The sequence below is a fragment of the Anser cygnoides genome, chromosome 2 (assembly GCF_040182565.1).
Source record: "Anser cygnoides isolate HZ-2024a breed goose chromosome 2, Taihu_goose_T2T_genome, whole genome shotgun sequence".
Classification (NCBI taxonomy): domain Eukaryota; kingdom Metazoa; phylum Chordata; class Aves; order Anseriformes; family Anatidae; genus Anser; species Anser cygnoides.
This window is the reverse complement of record NC_089874.1, coordinates 127,798,281-127,822,614: the sequence shown is the minus strand read 5'-3', so window position 1 is coordinate 127,822,614 and position 24,334 is coordinate 127,798,281. Positions and strand designations below refer to the sequence as shown.

General features: G+C 36.4%; 1 protein-coding gene across 3 annotated transcripts in view; it reads right to left on the bottom strand.

The window, feature by feature from the left end:
- Positions 1-24,334, bottom strand: part of PREX2 (phosphatidylinositol-3,4,5-trisphosphate dependent Rac exchange factor 2) — a 176,295-nt gene that overhangs the window by 37,185 nt on the left and 114,776 nt on the right. Inside the window, exons 32-36 of one of the 3 annotated variants that reach the window (XM_048077003.2) lie at positions 18,035-18,076; positions 15,074-15,291; positions 12,060-12,162; positions 9,611-9,754; positions 4,792-4,906 (exon numbers count right to left, since the gene is read on the bottom strand). In XM_048077003.2, coding sequence (XP_047932960.2) covers positions 4,792-4,906; positions 9,611-9,754; positions 12,060-12,162; positions 15,074-15,291; positions 18,035-18,076 — 622 coding nt within the window. Of the gene's footprint in view, positions 1-4,791; positions 4,907-9,610; positions 9,755-12,059; positions 12,163-15,073; positions 15,292-18,034; positions 18,077-20,004; positions 20,801-24,334 lie in introns of those variants that run through there. The other 2 variants (XR_007168405.2, XM_048077004.2) reach the window with 2 other exon arrangements.

Below are 24,334 nucleotides of genomic sequence, written 5' to 3'. Positions count from 1 at the left end.
CTAATAGCCAATGATTGCACTAATTTCTCATCAGCTAAAAATTAGCAGCATAGACAATTCAGAACCCAAATGAGTATAGTGATAAGGCACCTAAATTCCACTATGGTTTGCTCTTGGTATCAACAGCATGCTGTGGAGCATACTGCAGCCACCTCACATAGTTGGTATAGCCATGGCCCCGCACCCCCCTGAATGACCTGTGCCCCCAGCATCCCTTCCATCTTTTATATACATCATTTGTGTGCACAGACCTGGCCCAGAAAAAGCTCTTAAGAACAGATGTTCCTGGACTTTTCTGATTAAGAAGCTGACCAAGAGTACCTGTGGAAAAGTAAATTTTAATAGGAAGCTGAAGGAGGGACCCACATTTTTCTCAGAAAGATCATTTACAATGAAAGAAAAGATTAATCTGATCTGCCTGATAAAAAATGTCAAATATTTATGAAGCAGAAAAGACTGGAAGAGCAAGCTTCATTACTACTGGAAGGCCCATCCTAGGCCATCAAGCTCAAACCTCTGACACCTCAAACATTTTCTCGGTTCTCATTCCTATACTCACCAATGTCCATTCTAAAACCATCTTACTTACTCTAGGAAGCTAATCCAAAACCTGATTCTTCCAAGGGTAAAAACAGTTCTCATATCCAACTAAAGGTTATATCTTAGAGCCACTGCTCAGCCCAAAGATTGGCTGAGTTATGGTCATTCAGCTGACCTCTATGTCAGGTTTGTCCCAGCTTCTAACAGGTCTGCATTGTAACCAAACTTTTGGTCCCGGTAATGACTATATGATTTATTTCTATGCAATGTAGTAATAAATACCATAATGAATCATACCATGCAGGAAAGAGACCTTTACCAAATATAAAAATCATATTCATAGGACATAATGTATTTTAATTAAATAATTCTTAAAAGAGTAATATTTCAAAAATGATAAATTAAGTTTTCCCTCATGCTTTTACAATCATGTATGATTCAAGATGTGCAGAAGAAGATTTAACTCAACCAAGCATTTCAAGTAATTATATTGCATTCATGAATTATCATTATTCCTATCAGCATGTGTTGTAGTTAAGAATTCAAATACCATTGTTCATTGTTCCCTGCTGAAGAGAAACGGTCTCTCATATCTGTAAAAGCAAAACGACTTATTCAAGATGGAAAAAAGCTATTTGAATGACAGGGAGTAGCAAAGGAGAAAGATGGAGGAAAGCAAGAGGAGGCGGGAGAATGCAGAACATAGCCAGTTAACATCAGCCTCTGTACAGGTCAAATGCACAGGTTCTTTCCAGTCCTCTTCTAAATTAGAAGACAAATGTAGAGCTATCAAACACACAGTAATAAAGATCTTTAAAAATCTTTGCTGACTTAATTACTTTCACTTGGTTGTACTGCATGTTTCCCCATTAGCAAACAGTTTAATAAGGTTAAATTTACAATGCTGGCACTTACCAGCATCAGTGTAACTTGCAAATACAATTTGAGTATAACCTTTTTTCTTTATGAGTGTCAGAGAAGCAGAAAAGGTGAACTATAAAAATAAATGCAATCTGGCTGACTGTGAAAAAGAAATCGAGCACCATTAAGAATAATTGTGGGCCAGAAGCTGAGAATTTCCCTGCAGTTTCAGAAATTTCATAAACTGGTTTGTTTCTAAAATAACATCATATTCAGAAAAAGGACTTCCTACATATTGCAGGGGTAAGGGATGTTGCCTCAGGAATTGTAGAAAAACTCAACTTTTAGCTGTCCTTAGAATGAAAATTCCCCTATATAATTCATTAGATTCAAACAGTTACGGGTTAGTCAGTTACGGAAGGTGGAAGAATGTTCTCTTCATTCTGTATGTAACAAATTCTAAAACTGGTTTTCAACTTTCATGCATTTTCATGAAAATGATAATCTTATGATTAACATTTTGTAGTTCATGTAGTATTTTCAGAAGCCCCAAAGCAAGAACCACAAAGAGAAGTTCTTATGACTGCTCAAATGAGTGTCAAGAAGGACAATTTTGCACCTGGATTTATTATATCACTTCTGATACTGTGGAAAAGCTGGTCACAGTTCCTTAGTAATTAATGATTTTTGCAAGAATAGCTAGGATTCAGGGTTTTTTTACTTGAAGGATAAATGCTATCCTTCTTGAAATCCACTGTAAATCTACTAATGTATCTCTTAATTCATTCAAATAAATAATTTGTAAATGAACTCTGAGGTGTTCATCAGTGTCAATTCCACCCCCCCCCCAAAAAAAAAAAAAAAAAGTATTGCACTCCTCAAAAATGTTTTATGTACTCATTCTTAACAAGCCTTGACTTACAATTTAAGAATTATCTAAGCAAGGGTACCTCATATTTATTAATTTTATTGCCCACTTGAGTCCATCACAAGTCAGACTAACATTTCATTGCCAATGGGACCATACACAACCAAAACGGTCTCCTCTGGTTCACAATATGAGAATACTATTATTCAAATTAGTCACCGATAAGAGAAGCTGAACTTGCATCAAGAGTTCTCATCAATGGGTTATTCAACTGCAATGTCATGACCAGCCAGTGGATTCATTCCCACTAGTCCCCCTCCTCTTCTCCCACCGAGTCTACTTTTTCCTCTGTTGTTGCTCCCCATTTGCTTTCTGCTGCTGTATCAATGAAAAGATTGTAAGATGGTCATCAGACAATCATTTCAGAAGCAGCAGTGTATTCTTTTTCTACAGAGAAAGAATGGTTTATGGATTGTGTCTTGAATGACTTATTTAATTACTGATTAGGTGATTCTACATAGAGGATTTCTTCCACATGAAGAGTTTAATCCAGTGTTATTGCATATGCATATGTTTCCAGGGAGTATTCAATTTCACTTTTATGTTTTTCTTTGGAGCAATTATCCAAATGTTAATAGCTTTTGCTGCTGTAGTTACTTTATTAGATTCTCCTGTCCAAACACCTACACAGGCTAGCAAATGGCAGAACAAGAACAAAGCATCTGCTTTTCTGTTTTTCCTCTTCTCTTCACATTATGTCAGTGAATTCCTGAAGCTGCTCATGCCTCATTTAAGAAACTGGTAGAGCTCACCAGAAAACAAATGGAGAGATCAATTACTGAATGTTTTCATCAGACATTAGAAGACTGTAACAAATCCGTATTTTTCCTGTTCTTTAGACTGGACAGAGCTACCATTGGTAACTTTTGTTGAATGCTAACTTTTTCATAGTATCTTTTAGCAAAACTAGGCCTTGGAGGTTAGCAACTGGTCATACCTGTGAGTCAAAATACCAGTGCTATATCTCATTAGATCCACAGAATGAGTGAAGGTCCTAACCAGAACACATGATGGTAAACAGGGTCAAGGAACACTGAAACAATGTCAGGAAGAAAATCAGACCTATTCACAGGAGAAAAAAAAAAAAAAAAAAAGGACAAAATTTTTTGCCTTGCACATCTGAGGGAAAACTCTTTCCAATGCTAGTTCATCTATGCCAAACACTGCCATGACCAAAGTTTTCTGTAAAACTTATTCGTCACATAAAATTTGTGAAATAAATACTTAGGAGGAACTTTTTTTTTTTTTCCTCTCTAAACAGTAAGGACTAACAAAAAAAAGTGGAAAACAGAATAAATAAATACTACATTTGCCATTAGGATAGAATTGCAGTGACACAGATGGATCAAAGAAAGTAAATTTACACTATTCACCAAATACAACTGGCTTTAAAATTGCTTTTGCTACAATATTGCTTGGATTAAAGCAGCATTTAGAAAGTCCACTGCTCTGATAAAATATTAGAGAAATATATTTGCAAAATCTATGAAGAAAATGTCCCAAAGACAGGAGTCGATCAACAGGTAAAGAAATTGGAAAAATAATATTGAGACTTTCACTTGTATGCTTGTCCCCACAAGACACAAGATCCTTAGATAGGATAAGGAAATATCCTCCTTCCTCCTCTTTCCTTTTCTTTGCTGTCCTTCAGCTCTTTTTATTTCCTATTCTCTGTTGTTTTTAACATGTCTAGCCAAATGGTACTATTTCCATCCAATTCAGGGATTTAAAAAGTGAAAAGATGTGAAGTTACATTTACACCTTTTTTTTCTTCAATTCGTGTATATAAGTATATTTAAACAGGTGTTTTCTACAGATACAATGAGGTGCAAGAGTGGTCTAGGTACACACCATCATTATTTTACTTCCTAACTAATAGATTAGTACACCAGAAATTCTGTCTTTATGTGCAACTTCTTAATTATTTACTAAAATACACACCTGCATAATTGTTACATATACTGGGAAGTACATACTCTGTAATCCATACCTGAAGCTGATGCAAATACCCAGAAATGTTCTTATTCCCATTAGTACTGGTAACAAACCATTTTCAGCTTTGAGGAAAACAGCACTATTTTATAAGTCCTATTCTGTAGAAATCATGTAAGTATGATCCAAAAAATCGGATCATAGTATTTAGAGATTCTGGTACACCAGTTGTGATCATGTAGACATTTCCGTTATTATATGCATTAGTAAAACAACCCTGACGCAATTACAGCTATAATTTTCACAGGAAAATGATTTAGGAAAGAATATTATTTTACTTTTTTTTTTTCAATGTAATCTTAACAGTGCAGAAATCAAAAAAGTCAGAACCATGAGTCTTGGATCTTTTTCAATCAAGCAACAAAAACAACCACCATACAATGCACTTTAGTTTAAATATGCATCATAGAAACTGGGTCAAAAAGCTGAACTTGGTAAGGTAATCTCAGGAATGTTGGTTTATTACCCACCGTAGTTTCTGGTTATACTGCTTTACTTTTTCTAGTGATGCTGCATTTATCTGAGCTTGAAATTCTTCTACTGAAACACTGTCTCTGTAGTAATATCCTTCCATGCTTTCCAATGCTATGAAAAGAGAAAGAAGAACACAGAAGAGAAAAAATCAGTATTAAACATTTATTATTCACCTTCTTTGTAGCTTGTTCACAGACTAGTGTATTACTTTTAAGCCTTGAAGCTGTGACCCCCATGGATTGCTGACCTGTTTCTATATGTCATCGAATTCATACAGATCTCCTTAAGATTTCACTCACAAGAAAAATTGTATTTCTGGCCCCGTGGAAAATATAGTTGTTCTAATTAAAGTACTCCTGCCCCTTGAATATAAATGCATTTTGTAGTTCTGATATATATACTGGAAAAAAGCAGTAGAAGAAAGAAAGGATTAATATGCAGATACTTTCATGGAGGGAGACCTAAAAACTTCTTATGAAGCCTGATTTTGGGATATGGAGCACTTAAACCCCTAGATATTTCCACTGATAATCTGAATGTCTTCTTCTGGATTAAGTAAAGTAAATTTCTCTGGATCTCTGAAATTGCCCTATAAGCTCCTTTGCAGGGATCAGGTGTGTCTCTATAGATGGACTCCTTGTCCATCTTTGTTGTATCCACTTGACAAAAGCAAGGATGAATATTGCTACAAGTATTCAGGAATCAAAAAAAGACTTCCAGCATAGGTCACTGTCCTTCTCATACAATCATTACAAAGAAATTAAAAGGAGCAAAAAAGGAATGCACAACCTTCCATTTTGGCATGTTCTTCCCAACAGTACTTTTCAAACAAAAACAAACAAACAAAAAAATAAAAACACCCCACCCCTCCTTTAAATTAGATACTTGGGGAAGTTCAATCTTTTCTTTAGCTAAGCCACACCAAATGTTTGAAAAGTCTCAAACAAATTTCAACCTCAAAAATCAAGATCTTCATATAACAAGAGCTTGTTAAGAGATTAACCTTATTATAACATAAAACACAGGCTCTTGGTGATATACATGTTTGGGGGAGGAGCACTAAAGATTTTACAATCAGGAACATTGCTAGTTTAATAATCCATACTCATTCTAAGAATTCACCACCCTATCAGAAAATGCACGCAATAAGCAGATCTCCGATGGAAACATTCTGCAGTCTTACAGCTTCAGCTGCAGAGAGAATATTAATTCTGCTTGTACTGCTTAATATGACCATTTAATAAATAATTCATTCAGTGTGAAAGAACATGCAAATTGCACTCCCCTTCGGTGTTTTCAAAATTTGTAATTCTGCTTCTGTGCAAAAATATTAAATTTCAACAGAAAGACTTCTTAACTTCCTTGATGCTTTACCACACCAAAAACAAACCATGCAGAAATATCCACAGAACTCTCTAATACCACGTTACTGCACAGTTAGAGCTGATTATCTGTACATCTTGTTTTACCTGCATAAACTTGATTTTATCCAGTTAGATCACCCATGTGAGAAACTCAGTCGTCTCTCAGGACTGACTGGGGCACAGAGTTCTGCTTCTACCAGCACTATGGGGGCCATGCTCATGGTTCCTGGCAGGGAATCTCATAGTGTACACTCTAACTCTCCCATTTTTTAAAGGATTTCATGCATTTCTAGCTAATATATTAGAAAGCTCTCTTGTAAGGCAAGCTTTCCTTACAAACTGAAACATGCATTCCACAGTATTCTTCAATCAATATTAGGATATTATGGTCTGGATGCACAGACAAATGAATGGAAAAAAAATGGATGGATGGGAAGGCTTAGAGTATAGTAGGTAACGGGACATGGTCTGCACCAAGAGGGCCATAACAAGCAGAACACCATAATGATCTATATTGCTCAGTATCTTCATCACTGATCTGGAAGAGATGACAAAGTGCACTTCTGTCAAGTTTTTAGCTAAAACCAAAGTGGGGGATGCAGTGTATATACACAATTGCAGGGCCACCTAGAGGGGGACCTAGACAGGCTGGAGGAGTTGCCCAACAAGAACAATGTGAAACAGAACAAGACAAATGTCAAGTCCTCTATCTGGGAATATGGAGCCTCAGAAGAACCTGGGAGTCAACAAACCCAACATGAGTCTGCAGTGTGCCCTAGCAAAAAAGAAGACCAAGAGCATCCTGAGTTGTATTAACAGAACCACAGTCAGTAGATTGACAGAAGTGCTTATCCTTACTTTATTTAGCACTCTTTAGATAGCATCTCGAATACCTCATCCAGTTTTGGGCCCCACAATACAAGAAAGCTGTTGATCAACTGGAGAGAGTTCAGTAGAGTGCCACCAAGACGGTCATGGACTGGAACCTTATGAGGAGAGGCTAGGGAACCTCAGCTTGTTCAGCCTGTAATCGAAGGCTTTGGTGACCTACCTGCCACCTACCTAGACTTAGTTAACAGGAGGTCAAGAAAAAGACAGTGCCAAGCTCTTTACAAAGGTGCAAGGTTGCAGAACAAGAGACAATGGACATAAATTGGAACAAGAGAGGCTTTAACTGGATAGAAAGGAAACACTTTTTCATGACAAGGGCAAATAGAGGAACATGTTCCCCAAGTGGTTGCTCGATCTCTGTTCTTGTTTAGAGATCTTACTTGAAAAAACCCTGAGCAACCTGGTCTGATCTCACAGCTGACCCTTCTGTGAGCAGGTCCTCCAGGACCTCAAGAACTCCCAAGGTCTCTTTCAACCTGAATTATTCAATTATTCTATGAAAAACTAAAACATAAAAAAGAGCTTATATTATTAAAAGACTAAAGAGAAATTTTCAATAAATTGAATTTCAATTTTAAATAAAGTATATTTTAATTAAGCTTATTTATTGCTGAGATCACAATTCTAATGTAGTAAACAGAGAATTCTGAGTGCCAAGAGCTGTCAACATTCTCAGATGTTGATTCCCAATACTGTAAATCAGGACCCTTTTGAATGTATGGATTTAAGCATATGTTTGTACAAAACTATTCTTACAAGTGGAAAGATACATAATATTGCCTGGATAAACACTAAAACTATAAAAATGCCTGCAATCCCAATCCTGTAAATATATAGGCATGCTTAATTTTAGGCATGGAACTATGTAACACAGAATAAAACAACACAGAAACTAGCTTGTTCAGTTGACAAACTATTCCACAACCACAATTTTCTAAATGTTCAATTGAAAGCATCATAAACCATTGTATTTTTTTAGGCAGAAAATAGCTTAGCTGTGTTAAGCTTGGAAAGCAAGAATTGACTTAACAGGGGAACTTGCAGAAGATTTCTATACTCAAAGCTAATAAATTTCAGTTAAACGTGGGGATCTACTGAGTTAGTTTGATGGCAGCTCATCCAAACCTCACAGGAATGAAGTAAAAACAATAATCTCAATACATTCATTAGTAAGGGAAATATATATATTTAAACACTAGGATTTAACTTCTTATCCAGGACTTCTAATTCTTGGATTCTAATGGACTATTTTGATGGAAGACAGTTGATAATTAAAGAAATTTGGTATCAGAAAAAAAGAAGACTTTCCCATTATTGAAAATTATTAAACAGATGTGACATTCAATGAATCTTTGCCCTTTTCCTTTAGCTCACTGCAAAGTTTCTAATACTAGGACACAAATATTTTGGGCACTCTAGAAACAAAGGAAAAAAAATCTGCAGAAGAAAGTCTCAAGCACACTGAATCCCTGTCCCCAGTCCTGTGAATCTAAATGAACAGGTATTTCCAAGATTTTGTCTGAACCAAGGTATTTTTTATTCTCTTCCGTATGCCTCTTTGTCTGCTTTCTGGAAACATTTCTGATGCTCATTGTTCTCATTTCCCTCTATGACTGAACTCAATCCCTTCAAAAGAAATCCACTGAAGTCTGTCCTTTTTAGTTTATTTAAAAGTCAGGCTTCAGGGATCTTATTAAAAAAAACTGTGGGTTAGATTTACAGTAAGTTCTGTTATCTCTTCATGTATCTTACTGTTCATGATTTCCTTTTACATCCTCCTAACTTATCAACCCTCCTTGAAATCTTCATTTGTTTGTCTTCTGCCTGTTCCGTATGGACCCTGGAAGCCTTTTGCAAGTTACAGAGTACCGTCAGCTCCTTCTGAAATGAAAGGCAGCTCAAGGCAATCAGCACCTTGCATTTACCATTTCAGTGAATCAAATTCCATGTTCCTGATGACTGTAATGACACTGGAGCTAATGCAGGCTGCCTGCAATTTATGAACAGTCTGAGCATCAGTGCCACCATTCATCACTTCAGTAATGTTTGCAGTCTCATAACTACAAAAGCCTGAAAAAGTTATTTAAGTCTTCAATACATTTTAAAGAGACATAATTCTCAGGGGATGACAATCTAATCTGTACATTTGAAGTAACAGGAAAGGTTACTACAGTATTTGGATTGCAAAATACTTTAAAAAGCAAGTTTCACGATCTGACTATCATCCACTAATAACCAAAAGAACAAAACAATACTGATGAAAGAGCATTCATTTTTTGGTGTTATATATATTATATAATATATATATATATATATTGGTGTCATATAACAAGTATAAAATTAGAAATACATATCTGTATGCCTATTTTTCACCACAAAACTCATCATTTCTTAAATTCAGTTTAATTCTAAATTCTCAATAAATGCCCATATTAAACAACTCATTTAAATACAAGAATTATGTGCTTATAGTTACAAAGGATTTAAATTAGAGTACGTAGTGCTTTAGAAATTTAAGTACTATTTGAAAGAATTGGAAAAAAATAACAAATCAAGTTACCTTGTGAAAAAAGTACTGGGTGGATTTTAAACCCCCCTCCATTCTTTAGTCTTTGAGGAAGCTGTTCAAAATGGTAACTATCAAGGTAGAAATAAACCTTCAGAGTTTGCCGGCTTCCTTCTGCTTGGTATGTGATTGGAACATCTAAGAATAAAGTCAGTGTTACTATTTCATTAAAATCAATGACATGTCCTTTCCCATAAACTGTTGCACCCGAAATTCACACGATTAGATAAAATCTCCCCAGTCACAAAATGAGTATGTGCAGTATTTTACATTTTACTCAGTGTTGCTGCAGTCACTTTTGGCCTATCCATTTTCAGGAGGTAGAAAAACAACATAAATCAGTGGCTGTCATCTTTGACTGCATGTCAATGACAGCAAAAATACTAAGCAAATAATGTAAGCTGGCAACATCCTACATTGATTTCTCTGTAAATCTGAAGAAACATCTATGTGCAGCACGTGGTTTGAAACCACTGGAAGGATGGCTAGAGCCATATTTCATATGCCTTCCTGGGGTGCATGATGTATAAGGTCAGTGTGACATATACCGCTATCCTCTCCACAGAGTCAGCATCTCTTCAGATTTGTGTGGGATAGAGCACAAGTTAAAATACAGTACTCAACAGCATGCTCATTAAAGCATTATTAAAATCAGAACTCAACAGAGAAAACAATTGTAATTTGATAGAATATAAAAAACTGTAAGAATGCACTACATTATACTTCGAGAAACTAAATGTCATAATATGTCAATTTCTGTAGAGTTCAGGGCAAATAACAGTATCATTTTGCAACTACAGAGAACCCCCAGCATACATTTTGCATATTATGCAAGGTGCTTAACACGTAATGATCATTAGCAAAAGTTGATGAAAATTTTCCATTTAGCTAAACCTCTCAGAGGAAGTCCATTTAATTCAATTTATGTCTTTTTCCATATTTCCTGTTTAAGTATCATTTCCATGAATAAGTCTCCAAGTTGAAAACAGTAAAACACTTAGCAATTTGCATTAATAATCTTATGTAGTTTTTATAGTGTGCATAAATTACTTTGTACCTAAATGGAAAATATTTTACAGGAACATTTTTCACTATTTTTGGTAATAAAATACATTTTTTCTTGCAATCATTATATGGAATCATAAATGAAAAAAAAAAAATGTCATTGAAAATTCCTTGTCTTCTGAAACCACACTCAAGATGATTGTGGCAGCAGCACTTAAGCTAAAAGGAAACAGAGTTTATCACAATCCTAGAACACGCGGACTTCCCATTTATCTCTATTTTAGCAATGACACTTCAGTCAGGAGACACAGCAATTTGAACAGTTTATGACAAAGGTATATGGTTAACTCCGCATCAGAAAGTTCTCCTGTAACTCCAGTTCCATGTTGTTACCCAGCTTGGCAGGGCTTCCTTTTAAAACAAACAGTCTGAACAGGATCCTTACTTGACTCACACAGAAGTAAAAATGGTCTTATTTAGGCCAGTTCCTAGCTGACCACCAGCCTTCCAGTTGCAAATTTGTCAGCACCCTATGGGTATGGGTGTGCTTATGAATGCCCCAGAACACAGGCAACCTCTCACTAGTAGTTTTGTGGAGGAGCTTTGTTTCTTCTGGTCTTGTTTACTGCATAAGTGCTCTTATGTGTGGTCTTGATCCAGCAAGGGAATTGTTCTAGAAAAGCTTGATGTTAAGCAGACATGCTTTCCTCCCTTCCCAGGGGAAGTTCTGAGACTTGAGAAAAAATGTGTTTGTTTTTTTCTCACTACACAAAATTCACTGCAGAAAAATCTCTACTGGCTGAAAACATATAATAAAGGAGTGGCTGGAAAAGAGTGAAGGGTATAGTGTAAACAGCAGACTGTGCAGACAGTTCCTTCCTACTAGTTGGACAAGTATTAGAAGGAAGAGTTCATGTCCCTGACTGTCTCCACCACCAGGTCTCAGAGGAACCTTCTTGCACAATTAAAGCTACCCTAACAGTGTTTGATATCTCTTTTTAAGGAACTCTTCAAAGATCTATTTTTTTCACTCAGAAGGGATGAGTAACATTAAAAAGAAATGGTTTTAATGTTTCTCCACCTTATCTCAGTTGCATTTCTTTATTATGGCCTTCAAGCTTCTTTTATATACAACTCATCAATAACAACTTGATCTTCCAGGGACTTTCCTTATGCAGTCACGTAACCCCAACGGGAACTTTAATTAAGCTGACACTTTTCCCTGCTGGGTTGCTAACATCACCAGATAATCATTCTACATCATGGCTGACATTAGCTGCATTTCAGGAAATCTTAGAATATTAGGAGAGCTAATTCTCTATAATCCCAAGTTACATAACAGTTCCTATGGGAGGTAATGTTCTAGGAGACAAAAATGTTAGAAATACAGAGAATGTTTCTGAACAGTAAAACCCAGATATTAATTACAATTACTCACTTGCAACTAGTGGTTCTGGCTCTGATTGTCTGAAGTAAAAAGTAACTTTTTCCAAGTCAAACAGTGCAACCAGTGTATCTTCTAGCATGGCTTGCTCATCAGCCTAAAAAAGGCAAAATAAAAAAAAAAATGGAATGTCGTTTCAGCCAGATGTTTTCCCTACCAGAAGTAACATGAGACCAGGATATGAAAATATAAAAAAATAACTACAGAACGTTGCACAAAATTTCACTGATGCATTGTATAATATAATTAACTCCTACATAACATAACTATATTTGTGCCTATAGGTACTTTCCCTTTCATTTCTAGTCCAAGATTATTAAAATAATGGTATCATTTCACATAGTAAATTAACAGGTAATTTATAGCTACCACTACTTCTCATGGCTTTTATTCAAACAATATTGTAACTATTCTTTATGTAAGATGCCAGGCTTCAACATCTTGTCCTTGACACCAGGCCTAGCTTGCAAATTAACACAGGGCTAATTTGAAAAACAAATTCATCTTTTAGCAATTTTCTTTTAAAAATGCCATAAATTCAGTATTTAATTAAAACAAACAAACAAACAAAAACATACAAAAGTTCTTCTTGTCCACTCCAGGCATCAATAACTGAACCAGTAGCTCAGAATGAGTACAGCTCTGAGTCATTTGTACCTCCACCTACAAAAACCTAGATGCAAATAAAGTGCATAGATATTGCAACGTTGCAATTTGCACCAGTGGTTCACTCTCTGTGCTCCTGAACTAAAGAAATGGAATATCCAGCCTTATGTACCAAAAAAGCTTCAGGAAGTAAATTACTAACTTCTCAGGACAGCATACTCAAACCTTAAAAAGAGAAATAGTAATCTGCAAGGATGGTTATCTTGAGTTAAATATGCAGGTAATTATAGGAGAAATCAATGATCACTTAAAGTAACTTTATTCTTTATACAACCCTCTCCTAGCTACATTAAGCTAAATGTAAATCTGAGGCATATATTTTTCTCCTCTAAGAAGTGAAAGGCAAAGAATAATCAACTAGCTGCCTAAAAAATGAGAACTACAGCTTACTGAGTTATAGAAAGGAAAAAAACGACCATGGTTTTCCTTGATCTAAACAGTGTAATAGTATTCCCACTTGTATTTATGAAAAAGCACCTCTGCTTGAAATATTTTGTCTCCTGGTTCAATTTATGAAGTCTCTCTGGAGAAAGCAATGTTTTATCAGCAGAATAGTCTGAAAACCATTCAGTGACATGGGAAATCTTTGCACAACTGTTCATTCTTTATTGAACTCTGGCCATAATGAGCATAATTTCCTTCAAATGCCATTGTTTAACAAAACATGGATCATTTGTAAGCAAAATGGTCCTGAGAAGGTATTAAGAAAGTTGCCTTTGAATACTTTTCTCTTAGTTAAGAACAGTTATCACTGAACTAATTCAGCATTTCTGTGCAAATGCATATACAGAAGAGACTAAACTTAGCAGATTTTGTTTGTTTGTTTTAATTCAGCAATGAATAGTGCTGGTATCATACTACAATTCATGCTAAGTAGCATGGGTTTTCATTACAAAGGAAGTCTCCACAATCTTGGAAGAAAAAAACAGAAGTATTCCGTGTTGTAAAGACAAAAGTTATCTTGTGATAATACAACTAAGTGCATGTTAAAACATAAAACAAGAACCAACTGAATTTGCTCTTTAACTCTGAGGACTCCAGCACCAGAGCAGTCTGGTGCTGAATCATGCAATTACATATCCAAGAGACAACATGAGCAGGAGATCCCCTGACCATGCTTTCTCCACATGCATCTCATGTCGATAAACAGCCCCCATGTTTCTCACAGGCCCTGACTTGAGTTGCTTTCAAGCTGCATACCTTGTCCTGACATACCCTGTTCCACACAGGTCCATGCTAGTAGCTCAACTGCCGGTGAGGTTGCTGTTCACACTAGCTCACGACAATGGTCTCAAGCAACACCACAGACTTTACGGTTATGATTTTAAAATATCTTTATTTTTATTGATCTCTTCTGCTTTAAAAGTTGATCAGGACAACTCATCAGCAACTTGCTTCTGAGACAGTCAAGGAAAGATAACTTTTGATAGCAAGAACATAATCTGTCATTGTGGGGGCTTCTATTCAATAAGATGTACAATTCTGACACTGGTTTGTGATGTTTGATTCCATGTCCAAGCTTAGTCAAGTAAATGAAATGTTCGCAAACATGGTGTTAAATGGTCTTAAAGCTTAACAGTAAGAACACTAGCTCAAGAAAACCATGTGCCCATTATAACAAATCAGTTAATTTCACAGAGCAAATCGAGAGTTTGAGACTGCCACAGAGCAGACTCTGCAGAGTGCTTTACTCTTCTTAGCAAGAACAAGTCCAGTGTGAGAAGCTGCTTAAACAGCTGAAGAGGCACTTTGGATAGCTGGGGATTAGAGGACTATAAAGCCATGTCCTGTTTTAAATTGTTTTGTAAGCTACGGCTCTTTTCCAAGCCTTATGAAGAAAGGAGCTAATTTCCAATTACCCCAATAGGCTACAAGGATTTGCCCTATGCCAGAAGAAAAGCAGACTAGCATATCTAGTCCTCCAGTTACTACAAACCTATTGTTTTGGAGGGAAGGGATCATAAAAAAAAGTATCCAAACCAGGTATTTTATTTTACTTGCATTGCTGCTTATTGCTAACTCAAACTCTGGTTATCACCTAATACTACATTCACTCCTAGGGAACAACTATGATAATGGTGGGGAATCAGTATCTGCTAACTTAAAACAAATACTATCTTTGTGGATAACTTATTTCCCATACCACAAATATTTCCCATATCTGTAATTACCTGAACTGCAAACTTCCTAAATAGCAGCTAATTAAATAAGCTAAGCACAAAGGACATAGAAAATCACATTTATAGCAACGACTGTTTAACCATGCTCTTGGTTTGGGGAACAAACATGGGCTGTTCCCCCCCACAAACAGCCTGGGGGTTATGTTATATGAAGGTTCTTACCAGGTTAGGTGACAGCAGTGACTGGAAATGAAGGAGAACACCCGCATTAGCTATCTGTTCCAACCACCTTCTGCTGGCTTCCATCGTCTCCATTTCATATTCTTTGTTGTTATCAAACATCTGATTTAAGGCCACCATTAGCTGCTCTGAAAAAGCACAGACTGTGGCCACTAGACTTTGACAGAAGACCATGTCTCGCCTCAGTTGTATCTCGCTATCTGTGATGGGTAAAAGCCAAAAGAGGAGAAGCAAAGCAGAGATGGAGCAGGAGATTAATTAACAGTACAGTAACTGGGATATAATTTTTTTCTTTACTTTAAAATAACTTGTTTCCTAGTCCAACTAAATCATGAGTTTACAGTTTAATGTTATTCAAGTAAGTAGCACTCTACAACCCAAACTGCCATTTTCCATTTCAAAAATTATTTTATAATTCTAAAATTATATAGAAATGTGTTTAAAATCTGGAATTTAAAGTACTTCTTCATAAACAATGTATATTTATACTTCAGATTTTAATGTATATGCCATCAATTCCATGTACTTTTGATATTAAAAGGTGATAGATGTGATTCAGATTTCTTTGCTGCAATGTGAGAATGAGCAGGGCACAAAAACATTTACCTTCGACGAGAAAGCAGGGACAGGCAGAATCTCTTAATATGACTGTGTCATCTGGTCAATTTTACAGCTACCAGATGGGTAGGGCAGATGAAGATTGCCTGCTACAAACTGCAGACAAGGGATGTAGAAGTGTTGCTAGCAGAACACAATCTATCCAAATACCATATATATGAATATGAAATCTACAGAGTAAGCTCAGAGCAGCAACACATATCCAGGAAGCAGTAAAGATTTATGGAGTCAGGAAAGCCCAAGACAGGTCCCTAGCTAGAAGTCTACGGAACCATTAGCAACAGATTTAAAATACGTACTAGCTAACCTATCAATTTATTCTGGAGGGCACAGACATCCTATTAGCTAAAGGTCAAAAGAGTTAGAAAAGGAAACGTGTTCTCAATAAAGCACAAAATCGTGGTGTAAAATATTCAGTGCTTCCTACTTCTCCCCATTTCTGAAGGTCTTCAAGTTTTTTTTTTTATCATTATGAGCTATTAGGCAAATGTCAATCACAGATGGTACAGGTAGACAACGTTTCTCAGTCATGTCATCCATGACTGGATGACATCGAGGTCTTTTGAAAACCTAAACTCTGTCCCTTTGTCCTCAATTTAGATTCATTTGCCTCTAGGAGGATTATCTCCTTTACCACATTTATATGGGACTAGCAAGACTTTAGATGCATAAGTCAGTAAAAATAATCCTGTACTTACAAAATTAATATTGACTTTAAAACTATGTTTTTCTTGGACACCAAGTATTTCTGAAAGTTATTCTGTCCATTTTCCTTCTGAGATCTTCAAACCTTTTCTCAAACTATTTATAACTCTAACCATTCTTTTACTATTCCATTTGACAGCCTCTCAGGACCTCAAGAATATTTTTCTTAAATGGTCTAATTGCTTCTGCTTCTATACTGTGATTCATTCCTTGTTATTTTGATTATTAAAATTTCACTCTGTCTCCAGTCTCTCAAGTTATGCAGAATCCAGTGCAGACAGAATTTTCATCTTGAAAAACTTGACCCAGCTTCCGCTTCAGAAATCCCGCTGGCTTCTACATGGTCACAATCTCCAATATCGTAGCAGTGCTCAGGGATTTGGGCCCAAAATGCATTCTTTTGTCTTGCCTTGCTCAATTTTATCTCTATTTGTCCAACAGCAGCTGATTTCAGTACCTTCCTCTGTTTTGCCTGCTTCTGAAGCAGTTCTCTTGTGTCACTGACACCTCATTTCCAAATCTCATCTAATACTACTTGAACATCAGATACTGCACATAAGTGCACTTTGGGCCTTTTTCACAAAAATATTTTTATACAAAATAAATTACAGTTTGTTTGTTTGTTTGTTTTTTATATACAGAATAAATTACAGAAGATTTTTATACAAAATAAATTACAGAACTTAAGAAATCATGTAACTAGGGAAAACAGCCTAAAGGGAAAAAAAAAAAAAAAAATCAAGCCTGGGGTATTTTGTGAGGTCACTTCTTATTTTAACTGTCCTGAGGAATTAGTAAAATATTTTCAAAATCTGGACGAAATTTGACAACAAAGAAATATTACACTCTCTTTTATAAAATTGTTGCTATGTGTCATAACAAAATCACGAAATAACACATTCATATGGTGCTGTCAGATGGTTACAATAATCAGCTTCTACAGCGAAATACGACTGCTTACTTGGTCACTCGTGCATCTACAAAACATGTACAGAATCTTCAACTACAATAGTTATTTTCTAAATACTGATTTAGTGACATTTATTTTACAGACATATACATATTCTGTGCATTTGAGGCTGTATGAGGTGACAGTAAAGTGATACACAGAATACTCAGACCCCTTCCAAAAAGCAAGGATTTAAAAATAAATAAATGAATAAAGTATTTAGCACTAAATCATGCTTTCTTAGGTAACACAAGAAGGATAAAAGGAAAGGTATGGGTTAGAAAAGCAAGGCAAGGCAAGAAATAGATGGGGATGAAGATGGGAAGAAAAGATTGTAATTGGGGAAGATTACAAAAGAAGGAAGACAGAAGTACTTTGCACAAGCTCAGAGATTTGGCAGCTACTTCATCTGCCAACATCCAAAGTAAATAACCAGAGAAAGCACTTTGCATTAAAAAAGTATAACATTTGCTTTAAATGTAAATGTCTTTGGAATTGTTGTGTCCTTCAGGAATCCTCCCTGTAAACACAGGGGTAACGTTGTTGATTATCAGATTACCATGTTTGAGTTTTTACTCCTTTCTCTATTCTGGCCAAAATAAAACAAAAAGCAGAACAAAACAAAACAAAACAAAAAGTTCAATCCCACTTCCCAAAATAAGCAAAATTACCTGTATATTCAAGAAGTGCTAAGAGTATCCGTGCCTTCACCTCTTAAAGAAAAAAGAAAATATATTGAGGTCACCATGTTTAGAAGTGTTTTTACCAACATAATAATGCATTAGCAGTTCTGCATAAAATCAGCTTCACTCTAAGTTTTTGTGTATGCCATCGTGACTTATAGCTTCAAAACAGTAATGAATCTCAACTTCACTAAATTTTAAATTTGACTTGATAAAAACGATAATTATCAAAAGCACCAACAATAAGAAAAAAAAGAGGCAGCAGCTGCCTCAGAGTACATGTGTACCAGCTGGCCAATGCAAGTCCACGTATGAAGAACTCCAGCCTTAAAGCTTTGTAAAACAAGACGTGTTTTCACCAACTCCCACACCACCCCAATTCTTTCCTCCCCCCCACCGTTGTCCCATACTTTAAAATGTCCAGTTATCCTCATGCTTGTGCATACCAAAATATCCAGGAAAAAAAAATGAAAGTACAAATTTAACAAACATTTTAATTTTTGCTTAAAAAACGTTTTTATATGTCTTTACACTGCTTTAATAAAGGAAAAAAAAAAAAACAGCATTTTATATGTAAAATATCCCCCTCCTCTTTTTTTTTTCTTTTGCTTTCTCAAAGTTTTCATGATGAATGAAGTGATTCTTCCCCTCTGCCTGGTACCAGAGGACAAATTTAAATGTGTAAACCATCACAGTAAGGAACAGGCAGATAAAAAAACTTCCATAACCTCAGAGTGTGTCAAACTTCCAGCATATCAGTTGTTCTACAGTAACTGCTTGTAGGAACACACCACTACTTCTCATGCTTTCACATCGTGACAGCCTTTCTTTCACACATCCAATTTTTTGTGTAGTCCTATTCCAAGAACAGGAATATAAGAGTTGTTGTGGAGTATATGGGCCAAAGGACAGTTTAGGAATGTGTTGTCTCCTACTGAAACTAATCTAATAGGTTCAAAATTTGAAACATTACATACATCCCAGAATGATGGAGTACAAGAACCAAAATTAATGGTTACTCTTTAAAATTGCCTGGTGAAAAGTCTTTGTCTTTGCCTTCTGTCATTTGAGAAAAACTTAGAGATTAATAACTTGGGATCTTGGAGACTGAACATTTGGCTTAGTAACTGAATACAATAAAGTGAAATATATTTTCTATCTGAAGAATTTAGACACATTGAGGCTATTACTTGCAGCTTGTTTTATATGAGATTTGTCAGATCTCTGAATTCAAAAGCATTTGAGGTATCTATAAATAATGATTTCCTGCTTATGGGAAAATTACAGGACAGAGCAACTTGCCTTTGTCATTGCTAGAAGTCTTCTCCATTTCAAAATATACCCTCAGGCAAGAGAGTATTTTTAGGTTTTGTATAAGTAGAGACATACCTGGGGTTAGAAGAGAACCTTGGATGTCAATCATCTGTTTTTAAATAAATTCCAAATGTTACCGAAGTTTTCACCCCTTCTTGCCACATGGCATATGGAAAGAAATAACTCTCTAGCAATTTCTCCTTAGATCGTATGCTTTTTAAAATGCTTTCAACTTTTTTTATTCTTAAGTATTCTTTTGTACTTTTTTTTTCCCAACACAATATTGTTTTGTTTTTTTTCCCAGTAACCCTTTTCACTCTAAGGACAGATTTTAGTTTTATTATGTTTCTTTCATCTGAAGATACTTTTGAAATAGGACTAAAGACTAAGATTTGTACTGCATATTTTATTATTTAAGTTGAAATACATTTCTGATGTCTTTAATGACTGAAGGCTCTTTCACGCCTTACTCCTAAGTTAAATTAAAATAAGTGTGGAATTTCTCAAATGCATAGTATTTCCTGTTGAAACTTAAAATTATTGTGTTAGCAAAACAACTGCACTTCCTCATCAAGTTTACTGCCTATAAATCTGACTTGCTCTAAAACATTATTTTTTATATATATATATATATTATATATATATATTTAGGAAGGTGGGGAGAAGGAACAACAGAGATTTATCCTCCTCTTTGCTGTCCTTAAACCTTTCTGCTGTTATACCATTGTATTGTGGTTTTGCTTTCCTTATGAAGGTTCTCTTTCTTTTCATCTGTCTGGATAATTTTCCTGCTTCCTACTCTAGTCATCACTCATTTTTTCTTCCTGTGTTTTCTGTTTCTCATCACACATCTCACATACATTCAAAATCCTGTAGCTACATCATTCTTTATCATCTATTTATTCTCTATTCATTATTCTCTATTCATCAGCTGTTCTGAATTCCTGCTCTGGCTACTGCTCTCTCCTGCAAGAAAATCAAACACTCTATCCTCAAACAACTGCCTTTGCCAAGAACTTGTCTTCATCTTTATTGGTCTAACAATCTAGTAGGCCCAGTCACTCCAAGAAATAACTTTCATCTTTTCTTTAGCTACTTAGCTGAAGATAAATCCTCCCAGAATCCGTATACTGTTTCATCAGAGAACTCTTCAAGTCCATCATCTTGATTAGCCTTCTAGGGCTCACTTTCACGGCAACCGTAGTAAACTCTTTCTCTAATGATATGGTAGGACAAATGAAATGAGACAAAGCAATCTCCACATATGTTTTAAATTACTGCCAAGGAAGGCTTTTTTTTTTAATTGTGCAAACAAACCTTCATAGCTTTTTGTTGTTGTTGTTGTTCTCCCAATTCCAATACTAATAAAAAGAAAACTGATAGTTCAGAACAATCATCCTCTCATCCTCCAGGCATTATGTGTTTTCCCATTTCTTCATACTTGTTAAACAAAGAAAATAAAAAGAATCTAAGATCTAGGAATTAAACATCTCATTTTTGTGGGGTTCCCATGTCTCCCTCTTCATTAAGTTGCTAATCAGTCTGATCTAATACAGCACGTTCTACAAGAGGAGTAAATAAAAAACTACAATAGCCTGCGGCATATTTTTGAAAATAAAAATGAGTCAGTTTTCAATAAGGAAATGCATTCACTGAGAGCATTCATCTTTATTTTAGCATTCATCAATAACGGGTAAATACTTTTATAAATACTGGAAATTTTATTCACAACATTTTTTTTCCCATGGTGAACATAGTTTTATCTGTGGTTTCCTTTGCCTACTTCCTATAGAACCTGATGTAAAAGATAAATATATTTGCTCAATTATTAAAACATTGCCTTTTGCTTAGGAAAAAAAAAAAACATGAGAATTCTTCTAACAGCTTTGTGTATTCCAATACTTTGATCAACTTGCTAAGAGAGTCATAAGCCCAACCAAGCAAATTAGGGCACATACTTTGTTTTCTCTGCATCAGGCAAATAAGGAGGAAAACAGGAAGGTAAATCATTGTACCATGCGTTAGGCTTTCAGCTAGAAACAGCTCAGGGCAATACTCATGGTTCTTCTAGGTATCCTCACCATATGTGAGGACAATACAAAATGGCAAAAGTAAAAAGAAGAAAACAAGAAGTGCAGATATGTAGGGAAAACTTAGCTGTTATAGCATTTTAACCATGCTTTGTGCTCATCTGATTTTAGTTAGATCCAGCTGCTGGTTTTGTCTCAAGTTTAATTTATACAAGCCTAAGCCTGTTTAAATGACAGCAGTCTTCCAAAACTGCCTGAGGGGTGTGTTTCTGCTCTGAATCTTTTCAACATTGAATTAAATATACCTGTCCAGACATGCCTTGTAAACTAAGGCTTGAGAAGCAATTATTCACTTCCACTGTCCTATTTCTCCTTCACGCTATTTGTGTCAGGGAAACCGCAAGAACCTTGGCTTTCAGGTATCTTTCCATCACATGAACATCTTGGTCCCACAGGTAGATCAAAATGACAATGAAGATGTGTACCACGTTCCTCTAGATTCTCAGGAACAATTATTAGTGATATCACTTTGGGGGGTGGAATAGGAATCAACTTAAAGAAAAAAAACCACCTACAGTAAAGCAAAAAGCTGTGAAGACTGTTAATGGTGAATAAACAGCTTCAGCTGATAACTTCAAATGTGAAACTACTTACTTGGTTAAGAAAATGGCACAGAAGTCAGTTGTTGGAAATCTCTGACAAATGCTTAGATGCCATGAATGGCAAGGGAGAGCCAAGAATATTTAAAATTGGCAGATAAATTCGAAGACACAGTGATGAGTGAAGGTAAGTCAGACTGCATGTTCTCCTTGAACAGCACATGAATAATGCCTTTTACTGTTCAGGTCTCTGAACCACCATCATTTTACAAGCACAACAGTTCCCATAAAGTTAGCTACTGTAATTTATTAACAGAAAAAAAAAAATCCTAGTTTCGGAACCACAAGAAAATTGTTCAGTAAACATCAAGATTCCTTCTAATAAAGCACTATTACACTACAGTAGTATTGTAAAAAGAGAAGTTTTGTATTGTGGAGAGATGGTGAGATATTTGGACCTTGCTAAACTTTCCCATGAAATTCCGTGCTAGGTTTAAACAAATTCCTTCAAATAACCTCAGCCTAATATTAAGGGTGTACGACCAATGTTGAAATGGGTTATTAATACTCTTTACGGGTGAATGAAGTATCATTGAATCATAGAATCATAGAACTGTTTGGGCTGGAAGGGATCTTAAAGACCACCTAGTTCCAAGCCCCCTGCCATGGGCAGGGACACCTCCCACAAGATCAGGTTGCTCAAAGCCCCATCCAGCCTGGCCTTGAACACCTGCAGGGATGGGGCATCCACAGCTTCTCTGGGCAACCTGTGCCAGCACCTCGCCATCCTCTGATTTCTTCCTTATATCTAATCTATATCCACCCTCTTTTAGTTTAAAGCCATTCCATGTGCCTTAGCATAGTTTCCAGGAGGATCTGCTCCATGATCTAGCTGGGCACAGAGGTAAGACTGACTGACCTTTAATTCCCTGGGTCTTCCTTTTTTTCCCTTTTAAGAAATGGGCTTATGTTTCCCCTTTCCCAGTCAGTAGGAACTTAACTAGACTGGACACAGGGGGAAACATGACTACTGAGGATAAGGAAAAGGCTGAGGTTCTTAATGACTTCTCTGCATCTGTCTTTACTAGCCAGACCACTTATCCTTGGGGTACTCACCCTCCCGACCTGGAAGTCAAGGACAGGGTGCAGAAGAACCCAGAGACCTGCTGCTCCACCTGGACTGTCACACGTCCATGGGGCCAGATGGGATCCACCCGAGGGTGCTGAGGGAGTCGGTGGATGTGATTGCTGGGCTGCTTTCCATCATCTATCAGCGGTCATGGTCATTCAGAGAGGTCCCGGATGACTGGAGACTTGCTAATGTGATGTCCATCTATAAGAAGGGTCGTAAGGAGGACCCAGGGAACTACAGGCCTGTCAGCCTGACCTCAGTGCCAGGAAAGGTGATGGAACAGGTCTTCTTGAATGCAATCACACAATGTATGCAGGATCACCAAGGGATCAGGCCCAGACAGCATGGGTTTATGAAAGGCAAGGCCTGCCTTTGAAAGAAGCTAAAGTTAAATGAATGCCAAATGAAAAAAGCTAACCACAGAGAAACAATTTAAAGCTAAACCTGGCAGACTAAAGTTTTTGCTCCCACATAGACTCCTAGTACAAGTAGTTCTGTAAAGATTATTTTGCTCATTATTTCTGTTTCACTATCAAACAGTACAAGAAATAAAGCTTTCCTATTGAAAAAAACAAAAGAGAAAGAGTGCTAGAGCAAGAGAGCATAAGAGAGAGTGAGAAAGAGCACGAGAGAAAAAGAGATGGGGGGGAGGGAAGGGAGGAGGGAGAGGGGAGGACTTTCTTATGAAGCCAAGGAACAAAGTAGAAACACCAGCCCACCCTGTCACTTGGTGGTAAGGAAAAGCAGAGTACTAAGGAACTATTAGACAATGGTGGGAGGGAGGTAGAGGAAGAAGAGAGACATGGCATCAGTTGTGATGGAATGAGTGACTGAAAATCAGTGGAAGAGGTTTGCCTTCATGGCAGCAGAAGAAGAGTCATTTCAGAAGGATAACGATTCCAGATCAATGACACATAAGAACAGGAAATGGGACAGAAGTTGTCCTGCAGAGTCTTCATCTTTCCATTAAAGATAGTACCAAAAGAAAGGTGTTTAATTGGTGTATCTGTTCCGTGAAGTTCTGTGATAAATAAGTCAAGCTCACTTGACTTCAGCAGCACCTGAAATAACCCAGCACGTGCAACATATGGTTCATCTGGTTTAACTTGTCAGGAGAGACTATTTTCTCTTCAGTATCTGAAGTCTACAGAGTGAGCATCAAGCAGCTTAGGTGTACTCCACTAACCTTGTTACTACGAACACAAATAAGTCC